Below are 25,296 nucleotides of genomic sequence, written 5' to 3'. Positions count from 1 at the left end.
GCCGGGAGTTCAGCTGTTTGGCACTGTGGATGTAGGACAGGTTTTAGTGGTCAGTTCAAACCACAAACGGCTGCCCCGAGCCCTCCAACCAGTGCTGCCATTGTTTCAGAGCCTCCACTACAGCCAGCAGCTCCCGGTCACCAACGTCAGTTTCTCTCTGTGGGGTTGAGACTCCGGGACAAAAAGGCACATGGATGGAGCTTACCATCTGCAGGCACTCGTTGGGGCAGGATGGCCCCGATGCCCACCTCCGACGCATCCACCTTCATGACGAAGGGCAGCGCCCGGTCAGCATGGACGGTGACAGGGCTTGATGTGAAGTACTGTTTGGGCCGGACGAAGGCCTGGTCCGCCTGGGAGTCCAGCAGAATGGGGAGGAGCTCTTCTTGGGTGTCGTTTATCGGGGCCACGATGGTGCTGAAGCCCTAGATAAACCTGCGACAGAAGTTGGCAAAGCCCACGAATTGCTTTACCTGCCTCACCGACTTGGGTCACTCCGACACAGCTTGCACCTTCTCTGGATCCATTGACATGCCAGAGGGGGAGAAGACGGAGCCCAGGAAGGAGACTGTGGTAGCGTGGAACTCACACTTGTCCGGCTTGACGAACAAATGGTGCTGCAGCAGCCTCTTGAGGACCCTGCAGACATGCTGGACGGGCTCCTGACGGGTCTGGGAAAACACAGATATCGTCAAGATATACAAACACGAACCTATCCAGCATGTCTCACAGGACATCATTGATGAGCGCCTGGAAGACAGCTGGGGCATTTGCCAAGCCAAAGGGCATCACCAGATACTCGTAGTGGCCAGTGGGAGTGATGAATGCCGTCTTCCACTCGTCCCCCTCTCGGATCCGGATCAGGTTGTAGGCACTGCGCAGGTCAATTTTGGTAAAGATGGTGGCCCCTCGGAGATGTTCAAATTGGTGGCCAACACAGAGAGAGGGTACCGGTTTTTGATGGTAATGGCATTCAGGGGCCGGTAATCTGCAGGGGCGAAGTGTGCCATCCTTCTTCCCCACAAAGAAGAATCCAGCAGCTGCTGGGGAAGTCGATGGCCAGATAAATCCAGTCTCCAAGGCCTCCTTAATATACTGCTCCATGGCAGCAGTCTCTGGAGTCGAGAGGGAGTACAGGTGCCGGCACAGAGCTCAATAGCGCAGTCATAGGAGCAGTGCAGAGGAAGGACGATTGCCCGCTTCTTACTGAACACCTCCCAGAGGTCAGCATACTCAGGGGGAGCATTGGCTAGGTCAACGGGCTTGGTCTCCACTGACACCGCGCACCAGGGTGTCTCCCAAGGATTCTTGAGGCAGGAAAACTGGCAGAGAGGGCCCCACCCCTCCAGCGGTCCAATCCAGCTGTGGGTTGTGTAAGGCCAGCCAAGGATACCCCAGCACCAGAGGATAGGCAGGCGAGTCGATGAGGTGCAGGGAGATCTCCTCCCGGTGACTCCCCTCTAGGACCAATGTGACAGGGATGGTGCAAAGCCGGACCTTTCCGAACCCTAGAGGGCGGCCATCGAGGGCTGTCACATTAACGGCCTCCTCCAAGTGTTGGGTAGGGACGCCCCACTCCTGGGCAATGTCTAGCAGGTTACCAGCAGCTCCGAAGTCAACAAAGGCGCTGAGCTGATGTGCCTGAGAGCCCCAGGAAACGGTGGCAGACAACAACATACGGGGCTGGGGAGAAGGAGGCATGGAGACTCAACCCGTCAATCTCCCCAGCTACTGACAGGTCTTGTCTTTTTGCTTGGGACAGTGGGCAATGAAGTGGCCAGTCTCCCTGCAGTACAAACAGCAGCCCTCCTTCATCCGGCGGACGCGCTCCACCGATCTGCATGGGCTCCTCTGCTCCCAGAGGAAGGAAGGCTGCTGCAGGCGCTGGAAAGCGGACAGTGGGCTGAGTGGTGTAGGCACCGAGCTGAGATCCATGGGCACCCAAAGTCCTCTTCTCCTTCCGCTGCTCACGGATGCGATTGTCCACTCAGATGGCGAGTTTAATGAGCTCCTCCAGGTCATCCTGCTGCTGGGTTCAGGGTTCCCTGAATACTTCTCGGGGGGGGGGGGGGCAGGTTCAGTTGTGGGAGTCGGGATGGAGGAGAAGGATGGTCAGTAGAGGCGGTTGGGTTGGACATTGCTGACACAGGTGGTGCTGTCTGGGCAGGCTGTAGCTGCTGGAGAATGGTGGTGAGGCTGGTGATGGCAGCCATCATCTGCTGCTGTTGAGCCTGGACCTGCTGCAGCTAGGAGCAATCCGCTGTCAGCAGCTAAAGCATGGGGTTGATCTCTCCAACAGACCTGGGGATGGAGTGGGCGCTTGCCTCCAGCAACTGCAGCTTGGTGTGCTGTTCACCCAGAACGGCACCTTGGGTTAATAATAATGGTACACAACTGCTCTAACTCTGCTGGATCCATGTCTGGTCAGTCTCGCTGTAACGCTAGGTATTTGGACCCAATTGTAGAGAAGAGGCAGTTGATACAGTACAAAGTCTCTTTACTGGACTTCAGCAAAACATAAAATAACAAAAGACTACTGCGAAACAGGGCAGGCAATAATGCAAACTAGAATAAACAAAATACAAAACTAAGCAAAACACTCCCTCGCACAGAGGAGGCAGATGAGGGTTTAGGATACAAGAGCTTCCGCAGACCGACATGAAGCCTCTCTAAGACTCTACAGAGAGGATGTCTGCAAAAACAACCCATTAAATAGTCCCCAGCACAGGTGCACATAATCACAGGCCAACCAATATGCAGGTGCAACTCATACTGGCTGATTGCAGGCCAACAGGGAAATGTCACCTATTGGCTACTGGTCCTCTGGCCCGTGATCATGTCAGCTATGCTGCGTTGGTAGCTACAAGACTCAATCAAGAGTGTATTCAGCACACGTAACTTGACACTTTGCGCAAAATGCAAAGTTGTCCTGGCTAAATATAAGAAAGATTATAATTTGTTTCTCTTCGGGCTATGGCAGTTAGAAAGACACAGACTAACTTTAGTTAAGGTTAGACTACTAATTTTCCATGCATTTACTCAGCAGGGTTGGTGAATTTTATCTTTCTTCCAGCACTAAATATATTTTGCATCTAATTTCTGTATAGTTAATTTAAAGCCAAGTGTCTGTTTTTCAGGTCAAAACTGACCTGAGAAAGACTGAAAAGGAAGCCCTTGGCTACATGTCTGCGAATATCGATAAATGGACCAACACCAGTGGTGTTCCCACATGCGCACAGGCATTGGAGTTCTTTGAGAAACCTAGAAAGATTAAGTGCTCTAGCAAATAGTGCCATTTTTGTACACACTAAAGAGTGTTTTATTCTTTTTCTTTTTAACTTTGTCTAACGCTTCTTTCTTGTGGGTAGATGGAGGGGACAGTTGGGGGGGGGGGTCTGTATGTGAAATTAATAAAAATATTTAATAAACCAAAATATTGTGCTAAAGGTCACACGTATTTGTTGTTTGTCACATGTAGTTGAGGTCGACTGATTATCGGCCCGGCCGATTATCGGACCTTATATTCAGCATTTTCAGGATTATCGGAATCGTTATTTTTTATCTGATTGCCGATAAAATAATTAAAAAATTTGCAACTTTGGCTCTTATGCAACCGTCTCTATCTGTAGTCACCACTCTGTGGTCTCGAGCGATGTCCCGCCCACAGCACTATCTGATTGGTTACATGTCACAAGTAATAGCCTATCAACACACACTTGCAGACTGGAGCAGATCTGGTGAGCAAGCGGAGCTGTGTTTCAAATGTAGATATTGCCGAAATTGCAATAAACATTACAATCATCTGTGCTGAAGTTGCAAAAAACACCACAATCTTACGATCTATTTCTATGATGACAGGAATGCCCATTTTCACCACTGAAAATGGCCAAAAAACACATTTTGTTGCAACGATATACAGTTAACTCTAACGAGATAATAGAGTTAAATTATGTAGCAATAAATATATCTTTGAGTAACATTGGTGCCAGTGCAACTGGACCTTTTTTTTCGCAGCCAGATTGCGAACTTAACATTACTAGCTCGTATGAGTTGGTGTTTTTACATGTTACTAGAGCACTGCCTGTTCATCCAAACGTTACACTCAACACTTGAAGGAATACGGGTGTAATCCCCCCTCCAACCACAATGTGGGTTGCAATAGCAGAGTGGCACTGTTCGCGTTTCCGCTAGTTTACTCCATGGGAAGTGAAAAACCTGAATTTATTGTGACTAACTTCGCTGAAAACTTTACCGTTTATAGCTTTCTCAAGAACCGCTCATCCAAACAATTTCACACTCAACACCGCACTTCTGTGGGTCCTTAGCAATACACCAGCTAAGTATGAAGTCGATCAGATGAATGGCTGTCTAGAAAATCTCGTCCCTTATAATACGGGGTCCTCCTGTATTGGAAAATAAAATGCGGCATCTTGTATTGAATCAGTAAGGGACACGATTTGTCCCGTATTTTCGTACATGTCGTTTCATATATACACTAGGTCTTCAAAGTGCTAGCATCAAATAAAATCAAAACAGTTATACCAGCAGAATGGAGAAGTATGTATATAGCACCCTCAGTCGCTTGCAGTTACTAATGGTTTCCATTTGTTTGGGATGGACACAATGTAATGTCTGTGATGTTTCAGTCTTGTTTTGGTCAAACCATTCAGTATTAATAATGCAAAGTATAATTACAAATATTTTTGCTACACTTGTAATTCTAAGTGCTTTTGTTATTTTGCCTTGCAACAAAGCACTTCAAACTGTGTGTATCGGCATATTGGATTCCCAAAAAAATCATTACATCATCAGGAGGTAGAACATAGGACTTGCGGTGGGGGTCAGGGAGTGTCCCTTATTTCTCCAGATAGAAGGTGGCAACCCTAGGACAGACATACATACCGAGACTCCTTCCATTTTAGTTAGATAGGTAGTCGATGGCCATAACATAAACTAATGTTGAGCCTCATAGAGCAAACTTAAATGCGAAGGCAAATGTCAAGTTCATTTGTTGATTCATAATTTCGCTAGCTAACTAGCAAAAAAAATTTTTGATAGACTACAAGGTTATTTCTTGCTGTTGCGAGCTCCCTGCACTTTTTGGTTTAAAATCATGAAAAGTTCTCTTTTAATTTAACATATGCTTAAAGGCATCAGAATCTGATTTATTGGCCATGTAAGTTTTCACACACATGGAATCTGAATCCGGTTTCATGGCTCTAATAGTGTACTTAACATAGAGTACCAACACATTTCACACTTCATTTAAATGAAATTTTGTGTCGGAGTTTGTGTTATTCCAAATTTTTACTTGTAGATTTTCATTTTTACATCAAATGTATTTCAGCTCTTGGTCTCCTTGATTACTAATCGGTATCTGCCTGCCCTGAAAAAAAAAAACATATTGGTCGACCCCTAACATGTAGTAGACCATTTTTGTGCTAGCAGGTAATGCCAGCCCTTTCCACCAGCTACCACCAAAAGTATATTTCAGACCTGTGGGAAACACTAGACTGTGAATACTCAACACTAAGTTCCATTTCAGAATGACCAACTAGTTCCTCTGCCACAAAAATGCAGACAACAGAACAGTTTCTTTATTTACCCGCCCTCTACCAACCTTTCTTTTTCTTCTTAGCACTCTTCGGTTTCTTCTTTGAGCGGCTGCTGCGGTTGGAGCCGTCTGAAACGGAGAAGCTCCCGTCGTCAAAGTCACTGTCCACGTCGGGCTCGTCCTCATCACTCTGGCAAACCAGAGACAGCAAGGCAATGAGACAGAGAGCAAGTAAGAAATAAAGAGAGAGAAAGTTCAAAAAATAACCTTGTGACATAATGGAATTTTTTCCATTAATAGTTTAAGGGTAGCTTCATTCATAATTTTTCCCTTAATCCTGGAAAGATAAACAAGCTCTTACAGAGGAGCGCTTCCTCTTGCTGTTGATGCCTCCTAGTTTGATCTTGAGTGGAGCCACCTTCTTAGCTTTCGGCTTTGGCAGAGGCTTAGGGGTGGGCTTAGACCTCTTACGAGCATTTGGGCCTAAGAACACAGTTTGAGATGGGGAATCAGAAAAAAAAATTGGATTCTTATGTCACAATAACAACAGTAAAAGTGCTAATTTGAGAAGGCAGTGAAAAAATCTCCAGGCACTTAAAAATACAAAAACAAAACATCCAATTTTGCCTGGTGCAACAGCTATAATCCTTCTCCTTCTACATTGTTATCACCATATCAGAGAATTCCACTAGAGACTAACAAGAGAGTTCTGCCTTGTTCCGCTCTTTACCTTTGCCCTCTTTGGTCTTGGCCTTGCGGAGCGGAGGTGCAGGTGTTGCAGGGGGTGGAGGTGCGGCAATGGGAGTTGGAGCTGGAGCAGGTGCAGGTGAGGTAGGGGCAGCTCCGGTCTCTGCTCCCGCATCTGCTCCTGCCACCAACATGTTCTCTACAGCCGCAGCCACATTGGCAGCTGCCAGGGCCGCATTGGCAGTGGCACAACCCTATGGGGGGGCACAAAGACAATTACAATGCTGCTTTCTTGTGTGTGTCAAATACAGCATCATGATAATTATATATCAAATTCATGTATGTATGTATTTATGTATGTATGTATGCATGCTGACTGCATTCTTGGCTTTGATATGATTACTACTTAGTGATCTATGATGCCTCTTGGTAACATGGTACATTTTTCCTCTAACTGCTATCTTTGGATTAAAGTGTCTTCTAAATTAGTAAATATAGTATGTTGACAAGCCTCACATTCGGCAGCAGTAACGTAGCCTTGTAACACCATGCTCAGTGCCGCTTTGTGAACATTACCTTGAGAGGGTTGTTGGTGCTAAATTCTCTCCACTTGGCCATCATCAGGGTCATCAGTTTAGACACAGAAATTTTGGGGTTCTTCACTGCAATGAGTGGCCTGGAAAAATATAACAGGCAAGGGACATTTTGTTTTGTTTTGTTTTTGTTTAGTTTTCTACAAAAATATCACTTCTCAAAGACTGGGGAGGAAGAAACACTAAATACAAACAATTAAAAGGTTAAAAAAAGAAGAATTTCAAACCTGACAAACTGGCTGAAAGCCTTGTAGTTTGTAAGGGAACTGTAGTCTTCCTGAGTGAAGACATGGTCAATGTCCCTAAGACCCCAGTCCTCCAGCAGCTGGGTGGAGCTTTTAGGCTGACAAGTGTGTAAGTGTGTGGGTGGGTGTGAGAAGAAAGAGAGTTGGGATTCTATCTTTAGGTTCATACAGTTGTCCAAAAATTCCAGGAAGCACTGCAAAAAATAACTCCACTCCACAGCTAGTCCTCATTCTTACCTGGCTATTGTTATCGTCATCGTCATCGTCCTCTAGTTCCGGATCTTTCCGTTTGCTCTTAGAGCTGGACGAACCACCCCCTTTCTCTGCTGTACCTCCTTTCTTCTTGTCTTTGGCAGAGCTGGAGCGCTTCTTCTTTTTCTTCCCAGGGGCATAATCACTTCCTTCGCTTTCTGATCGCACTCCTCCCTCGACGTCCCTCTCTGCCGTTTCTAAACTGACCAGGTGCTCCGGGGAGCTGACAGGCAACTCCTGAAAAAGCAGGAGAGACTCATTCATTATTCTGATCCTTGATTACTCCGTATCAACGCACCCCCTAGCTGGCCATTGACAGTGGTGGTTTAGGAAACACATTCTCCATACCAAATTTTAGCATAAATTAGGATGTCATTTTTTAAATTGGACGGATGATCGGGAATATTTGTCACAGCATTTCTTTAGTATGGAACCGGTGAGTCACCCAGCCCCGAATCACCACCCATGGAGACGAAGTGGTTACTTAATTTATCACAAACTCAAGACACAAGACCTTGTCTCGTACTATCACATTTAGCATCCAATCCTACCTACATCTGTATCCACAGCTGTTGTAATACTTATGACGGCCATCACACTGGAGCCTGTGGAAAATCTAACACCTGTGTCAATTGGTAATGCTAAACGCTTTGCTCTTGCCGTTTGGCAGCTGTGAGCCCAGTCCATCACTGCAGACCTCTGCCTGTCCCCCCAAGGCTTTGGTGGTCCGTTTACCCCGTGGATGCCGAACTAACCTCTCTGACGGGTCTCTGTCTCTTGCTGCTCCTGCTCTCGCGGCTGCTCTTCTTGGCTTTCTTCTTCTTCTTCGACTTGGGGACCTCCACGTCGGACAACCCGGCATCCTCCGGCTCGTCCTCATCTGTGACAGCAGGGGAGAGCACAATCACCCATCGAGAAGAGTATGCGCGGACGGTTCGCACGGGCGGCCGTGACGCATGCGCCGCGCGAAGCGGCCACGGGAAGCCCGCCCGTGCCACTTCGCGCGACTCGGCAAAAAAAATGGTCGTGGACGCGCCTCGCCGACTCGACGCACGCAGACGGCGAATGCCACAACACCGCGGGGGCTGAGCGGCAACTTGCGAGCTCGGCGACGTTTCCTACCGCGGAAACTTTACACTTGGAAATGTCGCCGGCGACGGAGCCGCCGCCGCCAAAAAAAGCCGCCGGGCGTTGAAATAAAGCGCAAGTGGTCGGCCGCCGGGTCAAGTTAGCGAGTTAACTAATCTATCATGGCGAGCGACGGCCCGAGCCGACTACTGGCTAGCTTAAGCTAACGTTAGCGAGCCTAGCGCCAAGGCGAGCCGGAGTGGGCAGATGGACCCTTACCGCGAAGAAGTGAGGAGCGGGCGTCCGCCGGTCCGAAGTCCTCCCTCTCCTCCTCGCTGCCCGACATTTTTCCTTTACAAAAATGCAATTTTAAATTTCCAGCCAAGTCGCGTTGACTCCCTCTTGAATCTTGCTCGCAAGCCAGCGAGGGAGGAGGGAAAATGACGTGGGGTTTGGTGGAGAATGGAACCGGGGGTGTCCAGGAAGGGAGGGGGTGGTGGGTGCTGTGTGAGAGAGAGAGAGGGAGAGAGAGAGAGAGAGAGAGAGAGAGAGAGAGAGAGAGAGAGGGAGAGAAGCATTGGTCGATAATCCTGCTAATTTCTTTAGTGCTCAAATTCCTGTCTTCATTTGCCACCTGCACGCTCAAACAAGTTGACTATGTCAATTATATATTGACATAATTCATGTATGATATGCAACTAGGCTTATATGTGTAAGTCTCAATAAAGGAAAGTGTGATAAGAGATTCATCCACGGTCCTATTAGAATGTGAGTCGTAAACGCCGACTCCCGATTTTCTGAAGTACGTTAAGGAAAACTTGGTAGGATCCAATTCCTATCCTCACACACAAGAAACTTACTGTAGTGTGTAGTCCCGGGTCGAGGACTCGAGGTCTCTCTCTCTCTCTCTCTCTCGTTGTAATAACACAACTCTATAACGTTACCTGTTTGAGCAGCTGTTTGCTGTTGTTCAGTGATCACTAAGTAGACTCAAGCAATATTCAACGAAAGAAAATGAGCCGTCAATGACCTAAACACGTTGCTCCGTCCCCCTTCTCTCCCCCAGCCTCAGAGGCAGAGCTTAGCTAACATCCTCACAAACACACAAAGGGGGCAGACATCCCATAATAATCCCCCCTCCCACACTCATAGAACTCTGCATAGTTACCTCGCAACGGACAGACCATAATACTCAGCCTGCCCCCACCCCCTCCACCACGTGCGCGCGCACGCGCGCGGTCACGCACGAAACGCACACTTCCACTAGACACGCATGCACACTCTTCCCCTTTCCACTAGTCCCAGCCCCTTAGCAACCCCGTTGTCATGGTGACACTCCCCCCCTCCCGCCCGCCCTCTGTGACAGACCATAATACTCCCGACTTCATACATCCCATAATATTACAACTCCTAAAAAGACAAGAAAGAAGAAAAAAAAACAGCAGTCACATGGTCTCCAGGGAAACTCTAATCCACCGGTGACAGACCATAATATTCACTGAGCGTCCACCTGGCTGCATGACTACACCATGAGCTCAGAGAGTCCACTCTCAAGACAGCTGGCACATGTATCACCAGTTGATTTCCGCACAGGTAGCTGTCGCGCTGCATCTACTGTCTCTGGTTCAAACGTCCTGCTCAACTTCACGGCGGAGACCGTCGGCAGCCCGTCACACTGCGAGAGCAACATGCAGGTTAACCCCGTGCACCCACCCTATCCTGAACTACACCTCCTGCTGTCACCGGCACAGTGGCGCCAAGGCCACACGCTGCTCTCGGGACAAGAGGTGAGTGGTGTGGTCTGACGGGAGACACGAGCGGGCGGGCGAGGATCCTAAACCACCACCGTTTACCGGCAAGGCCCCAATGCCTTTATCACACGGAGACAGTGAGTGTCACGGAAGTCGTTACATTACTGCATAATTGGCCCGCCGTTGTTGCACACAGATCCCATCAAAACCTGAGTGGACACGAACCCGGCTCCAATTCTGAGCAGGGTAGTGCCTTGCAGTCATGCTGCATCATGCCGGGTGGATTTAGGCCATCCGGCCTTGTAACAGAGAGAGAAACTGGCCCACTGCTCCCGCTCAACAGTAAAACTCATTTGTCACAGTTAAAGCCCGATCTGGGTGCGGGGAAATAGTGCTAAAAGGGTGTGTTATGAGCATCAGTGTGTAACCCAGTGAAGTATTTGGGCTTACAAATGCATCCGCGCACAAGAGCACGCGCACAAATCTGGAATTTCGCTGCTGCCGGACGCAAGTTATAAAAAGTCCACCGTCAAGAAAGGAGAAGTGCACGGTGATTTACAGACCGGCACCTATGGAAGGCTGAGCTGTGATTCCCCAATGTTCTGTTTTCTTTTTTTAAACCGCATCCAACTTTAGGGTCTGCTTTCAGAGCCGATGGGTTTTGAAATTCCAAAACGGAAGTTATGTAGTTTTTCTTTTTTTTTTTTTACATTTCTTTAATTTAGTGAATTTTACCCACGTTTCCTCGCAGCAAAACAGGGGTGGTAATAAAAAAAGAAGCTGACCACTACAGGAAGTGCTTCGAACCTTCATAAATTAAGCCGGAGCCCAGAAAACAAACACCGCATGACTCCAAAAACTTAAAATATTATTGCTGTCGTAATTAGCATAGGAGCATTTGGGCATCAGTTAATATTTCATACTCTGCTGCTATCTTGAGTCCAGCCTTGTGCTGAGTGGCTGTGCTGTGGAGGCCTGCGTACCGCCCCATAAGCCTGTCCTGTGCGCCTCCTGCAGGTCAAGCACTGTAAATTAACTGCTGCGTTGAAGGTTGGGGTTGCACGCATGGGGTCATGAAAAAGGGGGATTTATATAGCCAAGTAAATTCATTATTCGCTTTCAGACCTTCCCACTAATAAAATGTACCTGGCGCGGCGATAAAACAAACAGTGTTTTCCGTCTCTTGCAGAGCGGCGCGCCGGCGAGTCAACGCCGGGCCACGGCAGACAGACGTGTGCGGCGCGAGGAGTCGAGATGTCGGCCTGCAGGCCTTCCTGTGCTCTTTACAAGACTGAACAGCCCATAATAAATTCCACTGTGCGTGCAGATCGCGTAGCAACAAAGGCCTACGTCTGGTCGGTGTCCGTTAGTGTCGGCTGATTGCCCGCCACACATGCATATATGCTCATGCACACAAGCACTCACGTGCACCATCGTCACCGACACCACCACCACCCCCCCCCTCCTTCTCCCTTTATCCCATATGTACCGCAATCTTACCACCTCACGTGCACTGCGACCCCCCGTGCACACGCACACACACACACACACACACACACACACATGCACACCCCACTGCGTCTATTCCATAATATTCACGGCTCGTCCATCTCCCTACCCCCCCCCCACCATGTGCACACTGCTCACACCGCCCACTCTGCCACCCCCATTTCCCTGCCTGACAACACAGACCGCATCCCATAATATTCATGCACACTCGCACACTACATACACATGAACACACGCGCACGGGTTCATGCACAGCAGCGCGTCGGGCTCTTTGTTGGCAGCGATGTCTTGGCTGCGTGAGTGTGCTCATCCACAGTGGTCATGTTTCTGCCAGATAGGACCGTTTCATTCTCGCTCAGGTCGAGAAAGCAGGTCCCGCCGCAGTGTGTGGGGGGGTGGGGGGTGTGGGGGGGTTGAATTTCTATCCCATAATAACCTGAGGGGTTGAAGGGGGTGGGGGGGGTGGGGATTTGGGAGGGGAGCGCGCTCATGGATTTCACAGTCACCGGAGGCGACCATTGAAGAATGAGGTCAAGCCATCCACGCCCCGCAGAAAAGACTCGCAGACCACGCGAGGCGGGCTACGGGCCGCCCCGCTTCGTAGCCCGGTCCCTCAAAGTCCTGTTAAGCCTCACGCTACAACCGGTGGGACGTTAAGTATTCTCTACCTGTACACGGCCCCGCTCCATACCCGGGTTGTTTTTTTTTTTTTTTAACAAGCATCCTTTCAGGCTCCGCACCCTGGCTACGGTCAGGCGGCGCAAGGCCACCGTGGCACGAAAAAACAGGGCAACAACCGGGGTGGGGGGGGGGGGGGTAGAGATAAAGGTAAAAAAAAAAAGAAAGAGAGTGAGAGAGAGAGAGGGAGAGGGGAAGTTATTTACGAGAAAGGGGTGAAGGGATGAAGGGACGAACATAACGGAAGGCGCCGGACGTGACCGGCCATCTCATCACCATGGCGTTGCCGTAGGAGACAGCAGAAGACGTCACTTAGAGAAACACAGGACACAATGGAGGAATACGACATGGAGAGGAGTAAAACAGACGAGAGGGGGGCCTCAAGGAAACCGGTCTTCGCGGATGTGAAGCGAGGGAAAGTGTGTACGTGAGAGAGAGAGAGAGAGAGGTGGCGTGTGTGTGTGTGTGTGTGTGTGTGTGTGTGTGTGTGTGTGTGTGTGCGCGTGGGTCAGGGTAGTTGTCAGTGAATATTTATTCATTCGTCGGTGGCGAGCTGGGTGTCAGGGGGTTCAGGCGGACGGGCCTCCACCAACACCGGGCCTGGACTGCCGCAGAGCTGGCCAATGTTTGGTACGAGTCCCACGCTGACTCATCCGATTCAACAAACGGACCCTCAAGGGCGATAAATAAGTCGAGTCGGTTGTGACAGGGCTCCGACGAGGCCGTGTTAATCTCACCGGTCGGTAGGAGGACCGGGCTTGGCCCCTGCACAACACAGTCAAAGAGCCACAACATTTCTGCAAGAAATAAAACAACACCAAGAAAATGGGCAGCAACACTTTTCCTACACGAATGTGTCGATAAACTTCCCTCCTCTCTGCTCTCCTTGCAGGCTGCTGGTGGACAGCCGAGAGATTCGACGTGGTCCGGACACAACCTTTACTGACAGATACGTTTCACCACTCAGCTAAGGGACCTCTTCAGTCTCACCCGGCCGCAGGTACCCCCACCCTTATGAACAACACCGCTGCATAACGACCCGAAACCTACGACCGGTTTCATATGCAAACATGGGCGTGACCATTAACTAGAGTCTCAACGGCCATGTGTGCTACTCACAGAGGATTTGGGGATGTTTGCAATCACAGCATTGTAAGATGGTGTCAGATGTACTCTCAGCCCCCCCCCCCCCCCCGCCGCCCCGGTTCAGGGATGGTCGTTCCCTCTCCACATAGGCGGCCTCTTCGACTCGCCCGTTCAAACCGGCGCTCCCTCCCTATCAACGTGCGCGTCCTCACCCTCGACAGAAATTCCCAGATCCTCTGTGAATAGTACACACGGCCATTGTAAACTCTAGTTAATGGTCACGCCCATATTTGCACGTGAAACCGGTCGTAGGTTTCGGGTCGTTATGCCACATAAGGGTGGGGGTACCTGCGGTCAGCTGAGACTGAAGGGGTCAGTTAGACGAAAGTATCCGTCAATAAACATTGTAACCCGTCAATAAACGTTGTATCCAGATGAACCGATTCAACCTTCTTTGACGTCCTTACCTGGATCGTTGACACATTCAGCGCAGTGTGACGCCACAAAGGGTCGTCCCAAACAGAGACGTCGCCAAATAGAGAGACACTGGGGGCGAGGGAGGGTTGCAGAAAATAAACTGTAGTCATTTCAGCGCAGTGGAATAATCATCACGGGGGAGGGTAACTGAGCCCCCCCGCAAATGAAAAAAATACAGCCCGCCGTGTTTAATGTGCCGTCCCCTGCCCCCCCCCCCACCCCCCCATCACCCCGCCGATACAAACAAACACAAGGTTACAACGAAGGACCATCTCGAGTCCACATATAACAAGGAGTTTCTCATTTTTCTTGCACGTATCTCTAAACCGGCCTTGTTGTCCTCCCTTTGCTTCCCCCCCCCCCCCAACACCACCCTCTCTACGTCCATCCACCCTCTCCTTCCTCCCTCCTGCCCCCCCCCGCTATCTTGTGATTTATTTGCCTCAGTTCCAATATTTGTCGGCAGTGTGTTTTTCCTCCGCCTTGTCTAAATGTCACCCCTTCTTCCGAGACAATGTGGGGAGTGGGAGAAAGGGAGAACGAGAGGGCAAATGCAGGGGAGATGGAGAAGAGGAGGCGGCGGCGGCGGAGGAGGGCGGGCGGGCGGGGCGGGGGTGGGGGGGGGACTCGTAAAAATGAGCAACAAAGTTTGGGAAAATTAAACATGAGGTAAGAGACTTTCTCACATGTACACACGGCGGAGGTGGAAACGCGCCGCGGCGGTTTTGATAAGGGGGGCAAGTTTCGCGGGACGCCCCCCCCGCCGCCGCTCCGGACTCCCGCAACAAAACAACACACGGGGGGGCCGCGGCTCGCAGCGCGGGACTGCGTTGTAGGGTGGAGGAGTTAGTGGGAACACGCTCTCACAAGGTGTTTTCTGCCGTGCCCCCCCCCCCCCCACACACACACACTTGTGTATCTATTTCTGGCCCCTAAAATAAAATCCAACCTCGACTCTTTCCACAGCGCTGGCCCTCACCTCGACCATATCTCTAACCTTCATCCCAAACCGAACCAACACGTAAACACAAATGACCCCAGATTCGAACCCCCCCCCCCCCGGTTCCCATTTAATCCTAACGCCAAACTTTGATACCGGACCTAAGCCTCGCTGTGCCTAACCCCCGGGCCCCGATATATACAACCCCCGTCCGTGTTGGAGGCAGCTTGTTTCTGGTTATACTTTGCTTACATATCCTGGTGGGGAGACTTGCCCCCCCCCCACCCCCACCCCCACCCCCCACCCCCACACACATGACGGAGGGCAAGTGATTTCTCAGTGTCACTGTAAATGTACCGTAGTGTCATCGTTATCCTTTCCAACGGGGTCCCCCCCCCCTCCCTCTGTCACCTACATCACTCTTGTCCCCCCCCCCCCTCTCTCTCTCTCCCACCCTCACTCTCTCCATCCTTTATAACCCGCCGCTCCCAACTCACGCTCCTCATTCCTCCTCGCTCCTCTCAACCGGATCGGACACATTCATCTTCAGAAATCAAGGGCCCCGAAAAGAAAGGGCCATAATGCCCCCCCCCCCCGCCCCGCTGCAAAATCCTATCACTTCCACTGTAACGCCGGGGGACGCCGATCTTTGATAAATTAAGATTCGATTCAAACCGCGAATTTTTCAGACTTGTGGACTTAACTCCTTCGGCTCTAGAGGATCAATCTCGTCGGCGCGTCGTAGCTTCCTCTTCCCGAGCGCGCACAGAGGGAAGAGAGCGGCAAATGTCAGTGTTACAGTTCACTGAAAAACTGGATTAAAATTCAGATTTGAGCGACTCGAATTTTTCTTTTTTCTTTTCTTTTTTCAAAAAGGACGACTGGATATCGCAGGACAGGAACTGGTAAGACACTATTTTGTCACTATCCTATAAAATAAAGGGCGATGGGAGAAGGAAAGAGAAATCTTTTTCCCAATAATATGCCATAATAAGCTAAATTAAATGATAATAAGCCAAACGGTGAGAAACTATTTTATCGATGTCCTAGAAAGATGTGATAATTGGACAATAGAAGATCCCCCCCCCACAATCTATAATGAGCAATCTCTGCTACTGTATTAAACAGCTTCTGACTGTCAGTACCGGACAGTCTGGGCAGTCTCTTCAGGAAACGCTAGGCTCACTTCTGGTTTCACACACCCGAACCTTTCAAATCCGTTGCAAAACCTGCCGGCGGCCATTTTTTCAGGATCAGCGTGTAAGTTTGATATGGAAAAACTGTTGTGCCCCAACAGCGGGAAGAGCTTAGCCGTGATCAAGTTTCAAAACATTTTGTTTTTGTCCCTCATCAGTGGTCTCTTCCCGTCCACAGATATGCGGGGATCACCCCCGGCCTGTGGACCGGAGACATAGACCCGCACTCGAGCAGGCCGACTGATGGACGGCGCAGTGTGAGTGTGGAAACGGGCAGCCCGCTGTCCACGGACCCAGCCTGACGCACGGAGACGGACAGACAAGACAGTCTGATGCCAACTGTCTCCGCTGTCAATCTCACGGCACCACTCCTCCTGTTGTTGCTATGGGCAACCCACCCCACCATGGCAACCAACTGGCTGTAAGTCTGGCTTGCAGGGGAGGAAGAGAAGGAGGGAGTTTGTTTGACATGCTATAACTTTTAAAAGATGGTGACGTGACCCTAAATCTCTTTCGGCCGCTCTCCTCTTTCCCTTCTTTGTCTCTCTCTCTCTCTCTCTCTCTCTCTCTCTCTCTCGTGGTGACCTTTTCTCTTTTCTCTCGCTCTCTTAACTTTACCGTCTCCGTCTCCATTGTCTGGGGGTTCTTCCCTCATTTCCTCTCCGTCTGTCTCTCACTCCCTCTCTCTCTCTCTACATCTGTCTGTCTCGCTCTCTGTCTCTCGCTCTTTCTTAAACTTACCCCATCATTACCGCTTCACCCTCTTTCTTTCCCAGGTGCTTTCTCTGTTCATCTTACTCTTCTTGCCTTTCTCCTTCTTCCTCTACTCTATTATATTATTATAAATCCCCCCTTTTTACCACGTTCTCACACACACACACACACACACACACACACACAAATGACCTACTATGAGTAACAGTATAAATCCCCTTCGCTTTGTGTCCTTCAGCTCCCTAGCGAGGCTGCCGCGCTCAAGGCCCATATCCGGCGCTGCCCCGTGTGGTCGGCTGAGGGGGCTGTCCCCGGGGCAGGTGGGGGTGTGCAGGGCGCGGGGGGAGGTCATGGTGTCCATACGCAAGGCAGCAGAGATGGTCATAGAGGAGGTATGGCTGTAGAACAGAAAAGTGGCAGGGTCATGACCATCTTCATCCCTATCACCCTCATCATCATCATCATCATCACCATTCCCCTCTTTGTAAGCCTCACCGCCATCACATCTAATAATATCATTCTCAGCATCGCTATTAATAACAGCGTCATCGCTATCAATAGTTTCATCAGATTTGACTGTTGTGTTACTGAACCAGAAGGGATCTGAAGAGTCGTGTGACTCGCTGCCGTGCTCCGTCCATCTCGTCCTTGTCTATGTAGTGCCAGCACCAGTTCAGTAATCGCCGCTGGAACTGCTCTACCACCCCACGTGGCGTGAACGTGTTCGGCAGAGTCATGAACCAAGGTAGGGCCCTCCGGATTACGGCAACGGTCTCACATCGCTGCAAAAACTGTCATGTCAAAATGGAGACAAAAGTTAGCACACTCATGTAGTAACGTCCCCAAAACCAGCCAAATAATCTGCCGCTGCGGTAGGATATCCCCACTGGGGGAGATTTCCTGACACAAGGTGTCATCTGGTTACTTGAAAGACAATCATGCAATGAGAAAAGATATTTTTGGGGCGTCCGGGTGGCGTGGCGGTCTATTCCGTTGCCTACCAGCACGGGGATCGCCGGTTCGAATCCCCGTGTTGCCTCCGGCTTGGTCGGGCGTCCCTACAGACACAATTGGCCGTGTCTGCGGGTGGGAAGCCGGATGTGGGCATGTGTCCTGGTCGCTGCACTAGCGCCTCCTCTGGTAGGTCAGGGCGCCTGTTCGGGGGGGTTAGCGTGATCCTCCCACATGCTACGTCCCCCCTGGTGAAACTCCTCACAGTCAGGTGAAGAGAAGCGGCTGGCGACTCCGAGTGTATCGGAGGAGGCATGTGGTAGTCTGCAGCCCTCCCCGGATCAGCAGAGGGGGGTAATTGGCCAGATACAACTGGGGAGAAAAAAAGGGGGGGGGGCATTTCTGTGTGATTTTAAGACCGTCAGGCTTGGTCAGATATACAATTTTTGCAGTGCAAATATCTGGATGTGCTGTTAACTCAGAACCAGAACCAGAACTTTGGATCACAATTTTCTTTAATACGGCATGTTCACCTTTTTATTTTACTCAGGCACACGAGAGGCAGCCTTTGTGCACGCTTTGTCCTCTGCAGCCGTGGCGGTGGCCGTGACGCGAGCCTGCAGTCGGGGGGAGCTGGAGCGGTGTGGCTGCGACAGGAAGGTCAGAGGGGTCAGCCCTGAGGGTGAGCCTGGAGAGACACCTCGGAGATTTAATAACGGCCATTGATTAGATCTGCCGGGAGACGCTTTCGTTTCAGCGTCAGGATAGGATTCATGCAGACGTGTGTCTTTATCAGCCCCCTGCCTTTTTTTACCCCTGACCCAGGGTTCCAGTGGTCGGGGTGTAGCGACAACTTGTCCTATGGCGTGGCCTTCTCCCAAACCTTCGTGGACGAGCCGGAGCGTGCCAAAGGGCTGTCGACGGGACGACCTCTCATGAATATCCACAACAATGAAGCCGGCAGGAAGGTGATAATGCACTCTGACGACATCACTCGATCGATCGACTTATATTTATCCGGCAAGTGTTGTACACAGGAATTGTGGAGGATGAACATGAGCCGTCTGTGTGTAGGATAAAGGGGAAGTGAATGTAGTACGGCAATGTGCTGATGTGTCGGGGCGAGACGCCGCCGATAATTTTACCGCCTCGTCGCAAATTTACAAGCGAGGAGGCCGCGTTAGGTCCCTTCTTCTCTAAACTGTCTCTTCGTTGTTGGGCTTCCTCCCTCTGCTCCTGTGTCGTCTCTTGTCCTCTGCTCGCCACCCCGCCATCCCATCCCATCCCCCCCCTCGCCCCCCAGGCCATCCTGCACAACATGCAGGTGGAGTGCAAATGTCACGGCGTCTCGGGCTCCTGCGAGCTGAGGACTTGCTGGAAGGTCATGCCGCCGTTCAGGCGTGTCGGCTCCGTGCTCAAGGAACGCTTCGACGGAGCTACCGAGGTACCGGAGGACCGCTTCTCCTTCTTGTTGTCTCTCTTACACAGCTCAATAAAAGGTAGAGAAAACATTTTCCAGGGGCGTCGAATCTGAGCCTAGATGCCTCACCTGGAGCCCTTTAAGGTGTAATACACCCCCCCCCCGTCCACATGCAGGCACCACATTCTCTCTTCTAGTACAGGCCTTAACCTCGCCCCCGGCTCCTGCAGCAGCCTGGCGTGGTTCTGCACTGATGTTTATCTGGTTTCAACTTGCGAACTTTTAGGAGTGTTAAAGAGAAGTTGTACTTTGGCTAAAATGCGCCGCTATTCATAAGCTCTAATAACAGCCTTCAGTGGGAACCTGTGAGCCTCTTTGACCTTTCATGTCGTCGTCGCCCCCCCCCCCAGGTCCGCCTGACTCGTATAGGGTCCAGGACGGCGCTGCTGCCTCGTGACCCTCAGGTCAAACCCCCCGCTGCTAGAGACCTGGTGTACCTTGCTGCCTCTCCCGATTTCTGTCTCCTCGACCCGGACAACGGTATTCCCGGAACCGCTGGAAGGCGGTGCAATGGTGAGAGCAATACACCCCCACCCCCCCACTCCCCGAATCCACACACATAAGCACGACCATGCCTCACAGTAAAAGATCCAATCCGCATCCATCAATTTGTCAGTCAAGCTCATCTCTCCCCTCCTAGGCACCTCTCGGCTGGCGCCGGACGGCTGTGAGCTGGTGTGCTGCGGGCCGGGGTACCGCGCGGGTCGGGCTGAAGTCGTGCAGCGCTGCTCGTGCAAGTTCTCCTGGTGCTGCTCGGTCCGCTGCCAGCAGTGCAAGAACACGGTCACCATCCACACCTGCAGAGTATGAAAGCATCCGAAAACAGGACCCCGCTTACCGACCACGGCGAACGGCGGCCTCAGCGGCGAACAAACCACCTGACGGACACTCCTGAACACTACGCAAAAAAAAAAAAAAAAATCACCAGGACACTACGGTGTTTCTGAACCTCTTTTTTTTTTTTAGCCTAGGGTCCTCTTAACCACGGGCTGAGAGTTGGCTCATAGCTGATTTAACTCGTTTTTATGCTGTGTCAGAAAGGCCTGGGCTAAGCGCTAGATTCTTCTGCTAACCTTGCAGCATATAGGGCAAATGTTAGAGCCAGGAACCAATGATGAAGCATAAACAGTAATGGATGTACTTACGAAACCCACCGCTTGTACACTTAACCCACAAATTCATTTACACCGAGGCAGGTAAAAAAAAACAAAAAACAGGCAAGCGAGTGCATGCTCATGAATGTGTGCATGCATGCATGCAGACACAGCTGGTAAATCTCTCTATGAACTGACAAAGCTTGTAAAGCTGAAGTTAACCATAACTAACAGGGGAACGTTCGAGCACTTAACTCGTTTTTATGCACGTCTACGGTTCGAGCTGACTGTCATAGGCTAACAAGTCTCTGTACATTTACTGTATTTAAGTATTTTCGCCTCTGCTCTGGCTTACTTGTTTGTATATGTGGCATTCCGAGCTCTCGCTCCATTTCCGATTCCCTCGCTGACGCCTGAAACAGCAGGAATAACCGACTTACATCGTCTGTCTTGTCTCACGTCTGTCTCGTGTCTTGTCCCTCACCCTCGAGTGAAACTTTTAGCGATGTGTGTTACTGCAAAACCAGTGTTTGTAGGGTGTTCTGGGGACCATGATTAAATGTAGTGGTTTGCCATAAAAGACCGGACGTGTTTTTTTTTTCTTGAACACCTACCTGACAGAACATGCCCACGGTACTGCCATAGTTTGTGACACTGATGATGCAAGTTTACTCAATAGGATATACCCCTCGAGATGAACCATCTCGTTTTCGAGGGGGGTCCTACAGTTGAAGGGTTACAAGAGAGGTTACTTAATATTCTTGAAGGCTAGCAAGAAATAGTACAATGAAGCATCTTGCTGCAAAATATATCTGGTCAAGTAAACTCATTCTCGTATTTATACTACGGTCTGCATTCACCCCCCCCCCACACACACACAAGCCCCATTTCCCAAAAAGAGAAGATAATCTTGTTTTCATAATGTCAGTTCAAACATTTTATTACAAACATTCTGTGATTATAAACAGCCAGAAGTTTACTGAGAAAGGTTATCATTTCATTATCTCTATCAACATAAGGATCTATTCAAAATATTACAGCTTAATTTGTTATATGGTCAATCACTCAAAATTGGTAGTCTAGCAATGGAGAAAAAAGGAAATCTGGATGAAAAAAAAAAAAAAAAAACCTCAAGTTTCAAAATGAATAACTTCTAAAAATTTCCCAAAATAATAGTCATAGAATTAATACAACATACAGGAAAAAAAAATGTATATAATAAATTCAGTTCAAGGCAAATTGGTGACAATGCACTTGGTCTTCCCATAATTCACTGGGAGTCGGAAGAAAGTAACTGGTAACTACAGCTACCCCTGGACTAGAGTGATAGTAAATCTCCTGCGCTTTCTTCATCCCCAACTCAAAACATGGTAAAAAAAAAAAAACTAAACAAGCATAGTAACACGTAGCATTAAGCTGCTCTTTAAATGTGTGAGAACACTGTACACTGAGCAACTTCGTGTTAAGTGTTACTAATGTGTTTTCCCAGTTTGCATTTCCTTAAGATGGACACAAAATCCCCAAAAGGCACAAAAAGCAGGCAAAACACAAAAGGGGGCCAACTGCACCCATATAACTATATCTTTTTTAAAGGGGGGAGGGTGTCAATGGTGACAGGCAAGGGGGGCCCGCCCCACCTAAGTACTGAAGGGAAAACACTGCGTTTCTAAGATTTATGAAAAGGAGAAAAGTGGAAAGTGGAGTGCTCCTCCTACTGCATTCGCTACACGAGGGAAATCCTTTTCCTTCCCTCTTCTTCTCCCAACTCATACTAATAAGGCACAATCAGTGTTCATGTGCTGGAGTACTGTACATGTTTCAATGCCACTTCATCTCCCTACAGCTTTGTTTTTTAATCCTTTTTCATGAAGGCCATTGATCCATCTCTCACGATTTGTTGTCACCCCACCTGTTTCTTTCTCCTTTTCATCCCTTGCTCCGATTCCCCACCTATAACAGAATGCAGCGTTTCTTGGGTTTAGTCTCAGGAGGTTCCAACGCTGCCAGAATGGCCTCATCAAACACATTCTTCAGCCCCCTCTGTAAAGGGACGACACATGAAGAAAAGAGAGAGAGGGAGAGAGAAATGGGGAATAAAGCATGTTAATATTCCTCATTTCAAGATGTGCCATCTTGCTTTTCACCGATGAAATCAAACACGGCTCCATACCTGTGTGAGAGCAGAGCACTCTACATATTTGACAGCCCTGAGGTCTCGGGCCAGCTTGTCTCCACTCTCAGGAGACAGGGGGCGCTGTTTGTTCTTGGCCAGTTTCTCAACCATGTTGCTATCATCCCTCAGGTCTACCTGAGTTCCCACTAGTAAAAAGGGTGTTCGTGGGCAGTGGTGGGAGATCTCAGGAACCCACTGAAAAAGAGAAATAAACCATGGAATTTTATTCTTGTTCCGTGCCCTTCATTCAAAATAACGCAAGACGTCACAATTTTACCGAAATACAAATGTAAGCTGAACTGCAGGGCCATTAAAATACTAACCTTCTCCCGGACATTCTCAAAGGATGAGGGGGAGACGACCGAGAAGCATACAAGAAATACATCTGTCTGCGGGTAGCTGAGAGGGCGCAGTCTATCGTAATCCTCCTGACCTGAAATAGCCGATCGGAAAGAATAGGGGGAGGACGACATTTTTCAATTGGACTGGATTTAATGAGTTTAAAATCTGGCAAAGAAAAAAGAGTGAGAGAGAAAGGGAGACAAGAGACCCAGAGATATTCTCCTTACCCGCTGTGTCAAAAAGGCCAAGTGTGTAGGGCTCTCCCCCAATCATAACCGTCACCGCATAATTATCAAAAACCTTTTGACACAAAACACACAAACATATCAGACATTAAAATGGTGCCTGCGGCTACATGTTCACATTAACCATATACACATTAAAAAGAGTGCTGCAGCAGGTCAAAAGCCCCAGAAGCTACTTATTGAACACATTCAACTTGACAAAAGCACTTGTAAAGGCGTTCATCTCACCGTAGGCACATATTCCGAGGGGAACTTGTTGGTTGTGTAGGAAATCAGTAGGCAGGTCTTTCCTACTGCCCCGTCCCCGACCACTACACATTTTATGGTCTGCATCTACAAGGAGGGAAAAGAGCATGAGAGGCGGCAGCACGGCAGCCGCAGACATGTACCCAGGAAGAGAGGAAGTAACACACGACATTTTGAACACCGTTTCCCCAGAGGTACCACGTTAACCGCAACTGTGAGACAAGTAAGGGGGGGGGATAACCAAACACCAACAGGCCTTGTAACGGTGTACTGGAAATCACCGAGGCAAACCAGGCGGCGAGAGCCCTTCCGAGAAACGTGCGGCTCTCGCAAGACAACCGGATGAGGGAAAACTTGAGACAACTGGCGGCGATATGGACGAATCTTCCCAAACGCGCACACTTGCCAGGCTTGTTATTACACGCGAGATCAGTATTGATGACAGTGGCGGCGGGGGGGGGGGGACCCTCACTTCCGCATAGTTATGACGTAAAGCAGAGCTATGCGGGCGGAGGACGGCACGGGCCCCACTCCAACCCCATCGGTCTCGAGCAGGGCGACGCTTCGGCCCGGCGACGCAGTCAAGTCGGATTAACGCAAGAATTGGGACTCCTTCAATAAAAAAAAATCATATTTTTTTCTCTCTTACATTTATGTACCCCTGTAAATTCCGGCTTGATTTAGTATAACACACACACACACACAAAAACAAAAACAAATTGGGTCCAATGTGAAACCGGCCATCGAGCCGGAAAACGCGGCGTTGCGCCGATTCACGGGACGCCGCACAATACGTTGGTTAGACGAAGCGGAGAGGGGGCGAGATGGGAGCGGGCTATAGCGGCGTCGGCGGGTTACAATTAACGGCCTGACGACGAAAGGGGAGACGGTGTGCAGCCTGGGGGAACGGACGTACGGCTGCTAGCGAGCACAGCCGCTCCACTACCGTGAACGTTAGCCGAGCCGTATTAGCTTGTCGGCAAAGTAGGCGAGTTCGGGTACATTGGCAGAACAAGGGCACACAAACGGCACTCGGTTTTGTTGATCGACTACGTTCACGACGCCGACATATATCACGTATATACGTTAAAACGACAACTTCGTCGACTCCGACTGTCGCTGGAAGTCTTACTCACCCTTTCTTTCCGAGGCAGGTTAGGCGTTGGTTACATCCGGGTTCGGGAGTCGGGTTGTTGTTTTTCTCGCGCAGGCGCAGAAAAGACGCGTCACGCTCGCCGTCGCGCAACCGGCAGCACTGACACCCACCGGGCGGTTTCCGTACGACCCGGCCTGGCCCCTGAACCCGCGCCTTCGTCCCTGCCGCCGGAGCTCTGCCCGTCCGTACTCCCCCTCCCCCCGTGTAGTATACCATATATGTAGGTTTGTAGCGTGTGATAGTGTCTGTGGGCCCATGTGCGAATGCGTGAGTGTGTATGGAGGTGTACAGGAGCACCAGACTGTGGCGACTCATTTCCTCAGACAGGACGATACAGAATCAGACTCACTAGCAAAATACTGCCACTGTCGACGGTGACAAAATGCAAATAAACAAACATTATAAAGCCAAATAAATACATGTAAATATTTGAAACGCTAAAAAAGGACAATAGTTAGGTTCGAGACAACCCAGGAAATCGAATACAGTGTAGTTGTACAATATTTGGGAAGTGTGATATATATACACAACATTTTACATTGCACTTACTCATTGCACTCATACTTATTTCATAAAGTTGGTGATGTTTAGAGTACGTCCCTTTAGCTGTACTAAATTACCAACTTGGAGACCAGTTTTGTGCAAGTAAGGAAGTCCACTCATTGTGTTGTCCAGCACCAGTTTTGTGCTAGTCAGAATATCTGATTAAATAGTCCATCTAACACAACAAGTATAATTAACTGCAGAATAGAAAGCTTGTGCTGGTGATACCTGAGGGGGGGGGGCACTGTTCTATCTACAAGACTTCACAAGGTACCTACTAGTGAGTAAAGATGAGAAGGGTTTACTATTAGTGCTA

General features: G+C 49.7%; 3 protein-coding genes across 6 annotated transcripts in view; 1 reads left to right on the top strand and 2 right to left on the bottom strand.

The window, feature by feature from the left end:
• The window catches only part of chd4b (chromodomain helicase DNA binding protein 4b), a 50,467-nt gene extending 41,024 nt beyond the window's left edge, over window positions 1-9,443 (bottom strand). For all 4 annotated transcript variants that reach the window (XM_056285630.1, XM_056285631.1, XM_056285632.1 and 1 more), the window contains exons 1-9: window positions 9,260-9,443; window positions 8,679-8,902; window positions 8,087-8,211; window positions 7,317-7,568; window positions 7,062-7,177; window positions 6,818-6,917; window positions 6,285-6,495; window positions 5,916-6,037; window positions 5,621-5,744 (exon numbers count right to left, since the gene is read on the bottom strand). In XM_056285630.1, coding sequence (XP_056141605.1) covers window positions 5,621-5,744; window positions 5,916-6,037; window positions 6,285-6,495; window positions 6,818-6,917; window positions 7,062-7,177; window positions 7,317-7,568; window positions 8,087-8,211; window positions 8,679-8,745 — 1,117 coding nt within the window. In that variant the 5' untranslated portion in view covers window positions 8,746-8,902; window positions 9,260-9,443. The remainder of the gene's footprint in view (window positions 1-5,620; window positions 5,745-5,915; window positions 6,038-6,284; window positions 6,496-6,817; window positions 6,918-7,061; window positions 7,178-7,316; window positions 7,569-8,086; window positions 8,212-8,678; window positions 8,903-9,259) is intronic.
• A 6,925-nt stretch (window positions 9,444-16,368) lies between these two features.
• On the top strand, window positions 16,369-19,991 carry wnt4b (wingless-type MMTV integration site family, member 4b). Its single transcript, XM_056286114.1, has 8 exons — window positions 16,369-16,457; window positions 16,989-17,142; window positions 17,411-17,495; window positions 18,252-18,383; window positions 18,527-18,669; window positions 19,005-19,145; window positions 19,532-19,694; window positions 19,822-19,991. Exons 1-8 carry the CDS (start codon window positions 16,369-16,371, stop codon window positions 19,989-19,991), a joined length of 1,077 nt encoding a protein of 358 aa, XP_056142089.1.
• A 1,206-nt stretch (window positions 19,992-21,197) lies between these two features.
• Window positions 21,198-24,498, bottom strand: cdc42l (cell division cycle 42, like). Its single transcript, XM_056286021.1, has 6 exons — window positions 24,418-24,498; window positions 23,264-23,368; window positions 23,018-23,090; window positions 22,772-22,881; window positions 22,446-22,643; window positions 21,198-22,315 (listed from the first exon to the last, which is right to left on the bottom strand). The coding sequence occupies exons 2-6, from the start codon at window positions 23,366-23,368 to the stop codon at window positions 22,226-22,228; spliced, it is 576 nt and encodes a 191-aa protein (XP_056141996.1). The 5' UTR covers window positions 24,418-24,498; the 3' UTR covers window positions 21,198-22,225.
• Between the last annotated feature and the right edge of the window lie 798 nt (window positions 24,499-25,296).

This window comes from Lampris incognitus, chromosome 9, assembly GCF_029633865.1.
Source record: "Lampris incognitus isolate fLamInc1 chromosome 9, fLamInc1.hap2, whole genome shotgun sequence".
Lineage (NCBI taxonomy): Eukaryota > Metazoa > Chordata > Actinopteri > Lampriformes > Lampridae > Lampris > Lampris incognitus.
Note: the sequence above shows the minus strand (reverse complement) of the source record. Positions and strands in the feature narration are given on the sequence as shown.

Bases quoted from the DNA above. Each gene is read 5' to 3' on its own strand.
- wnt4b (XM_056286114.1), top strand. From the start codon at position 16,369: ATGCCAACTGTCTCCGCTGTCAATCTCACGGCACCACTCCTCCTGTTG. The intron at 16,458-16,988 runs GTAAGTCTGGCT...TGTGTCCTTCAG, and splicing joins ACCATGGCAACCAACTGGCT to CTCCCTAGCGAGGCTGCCGC. The intron at 17,143-17,410 runs GTATGGCTGTAG...TTGTCTATGTAG, and splicing joins CAGAGATGGTCATAGAGGAG to TGCCAGCACCAGTTCAGTAA.
- cdc42l (XM_056286021.1), bottom strand. From the start codon at position 23,368: ATGCAGACCATAAAATGTGTAGTGGTCGGGGACGGGGCAGTAGGAAAG. The intron at 23,091-23,263 runs GTGAGATGAACG...TTGTGTCAAAAG, and splicing joins CCTCGGAATATGTGCCTACG to GTTTTTGATAATTATGCGGT. The intron at 22,316-22,445 runs GTATGGAGCCGT...GTCCCTTTACAG, and splicing joins AGTGCTCTGCTCTCACACAG to AGGGGGCTGAAGAATGTGTT.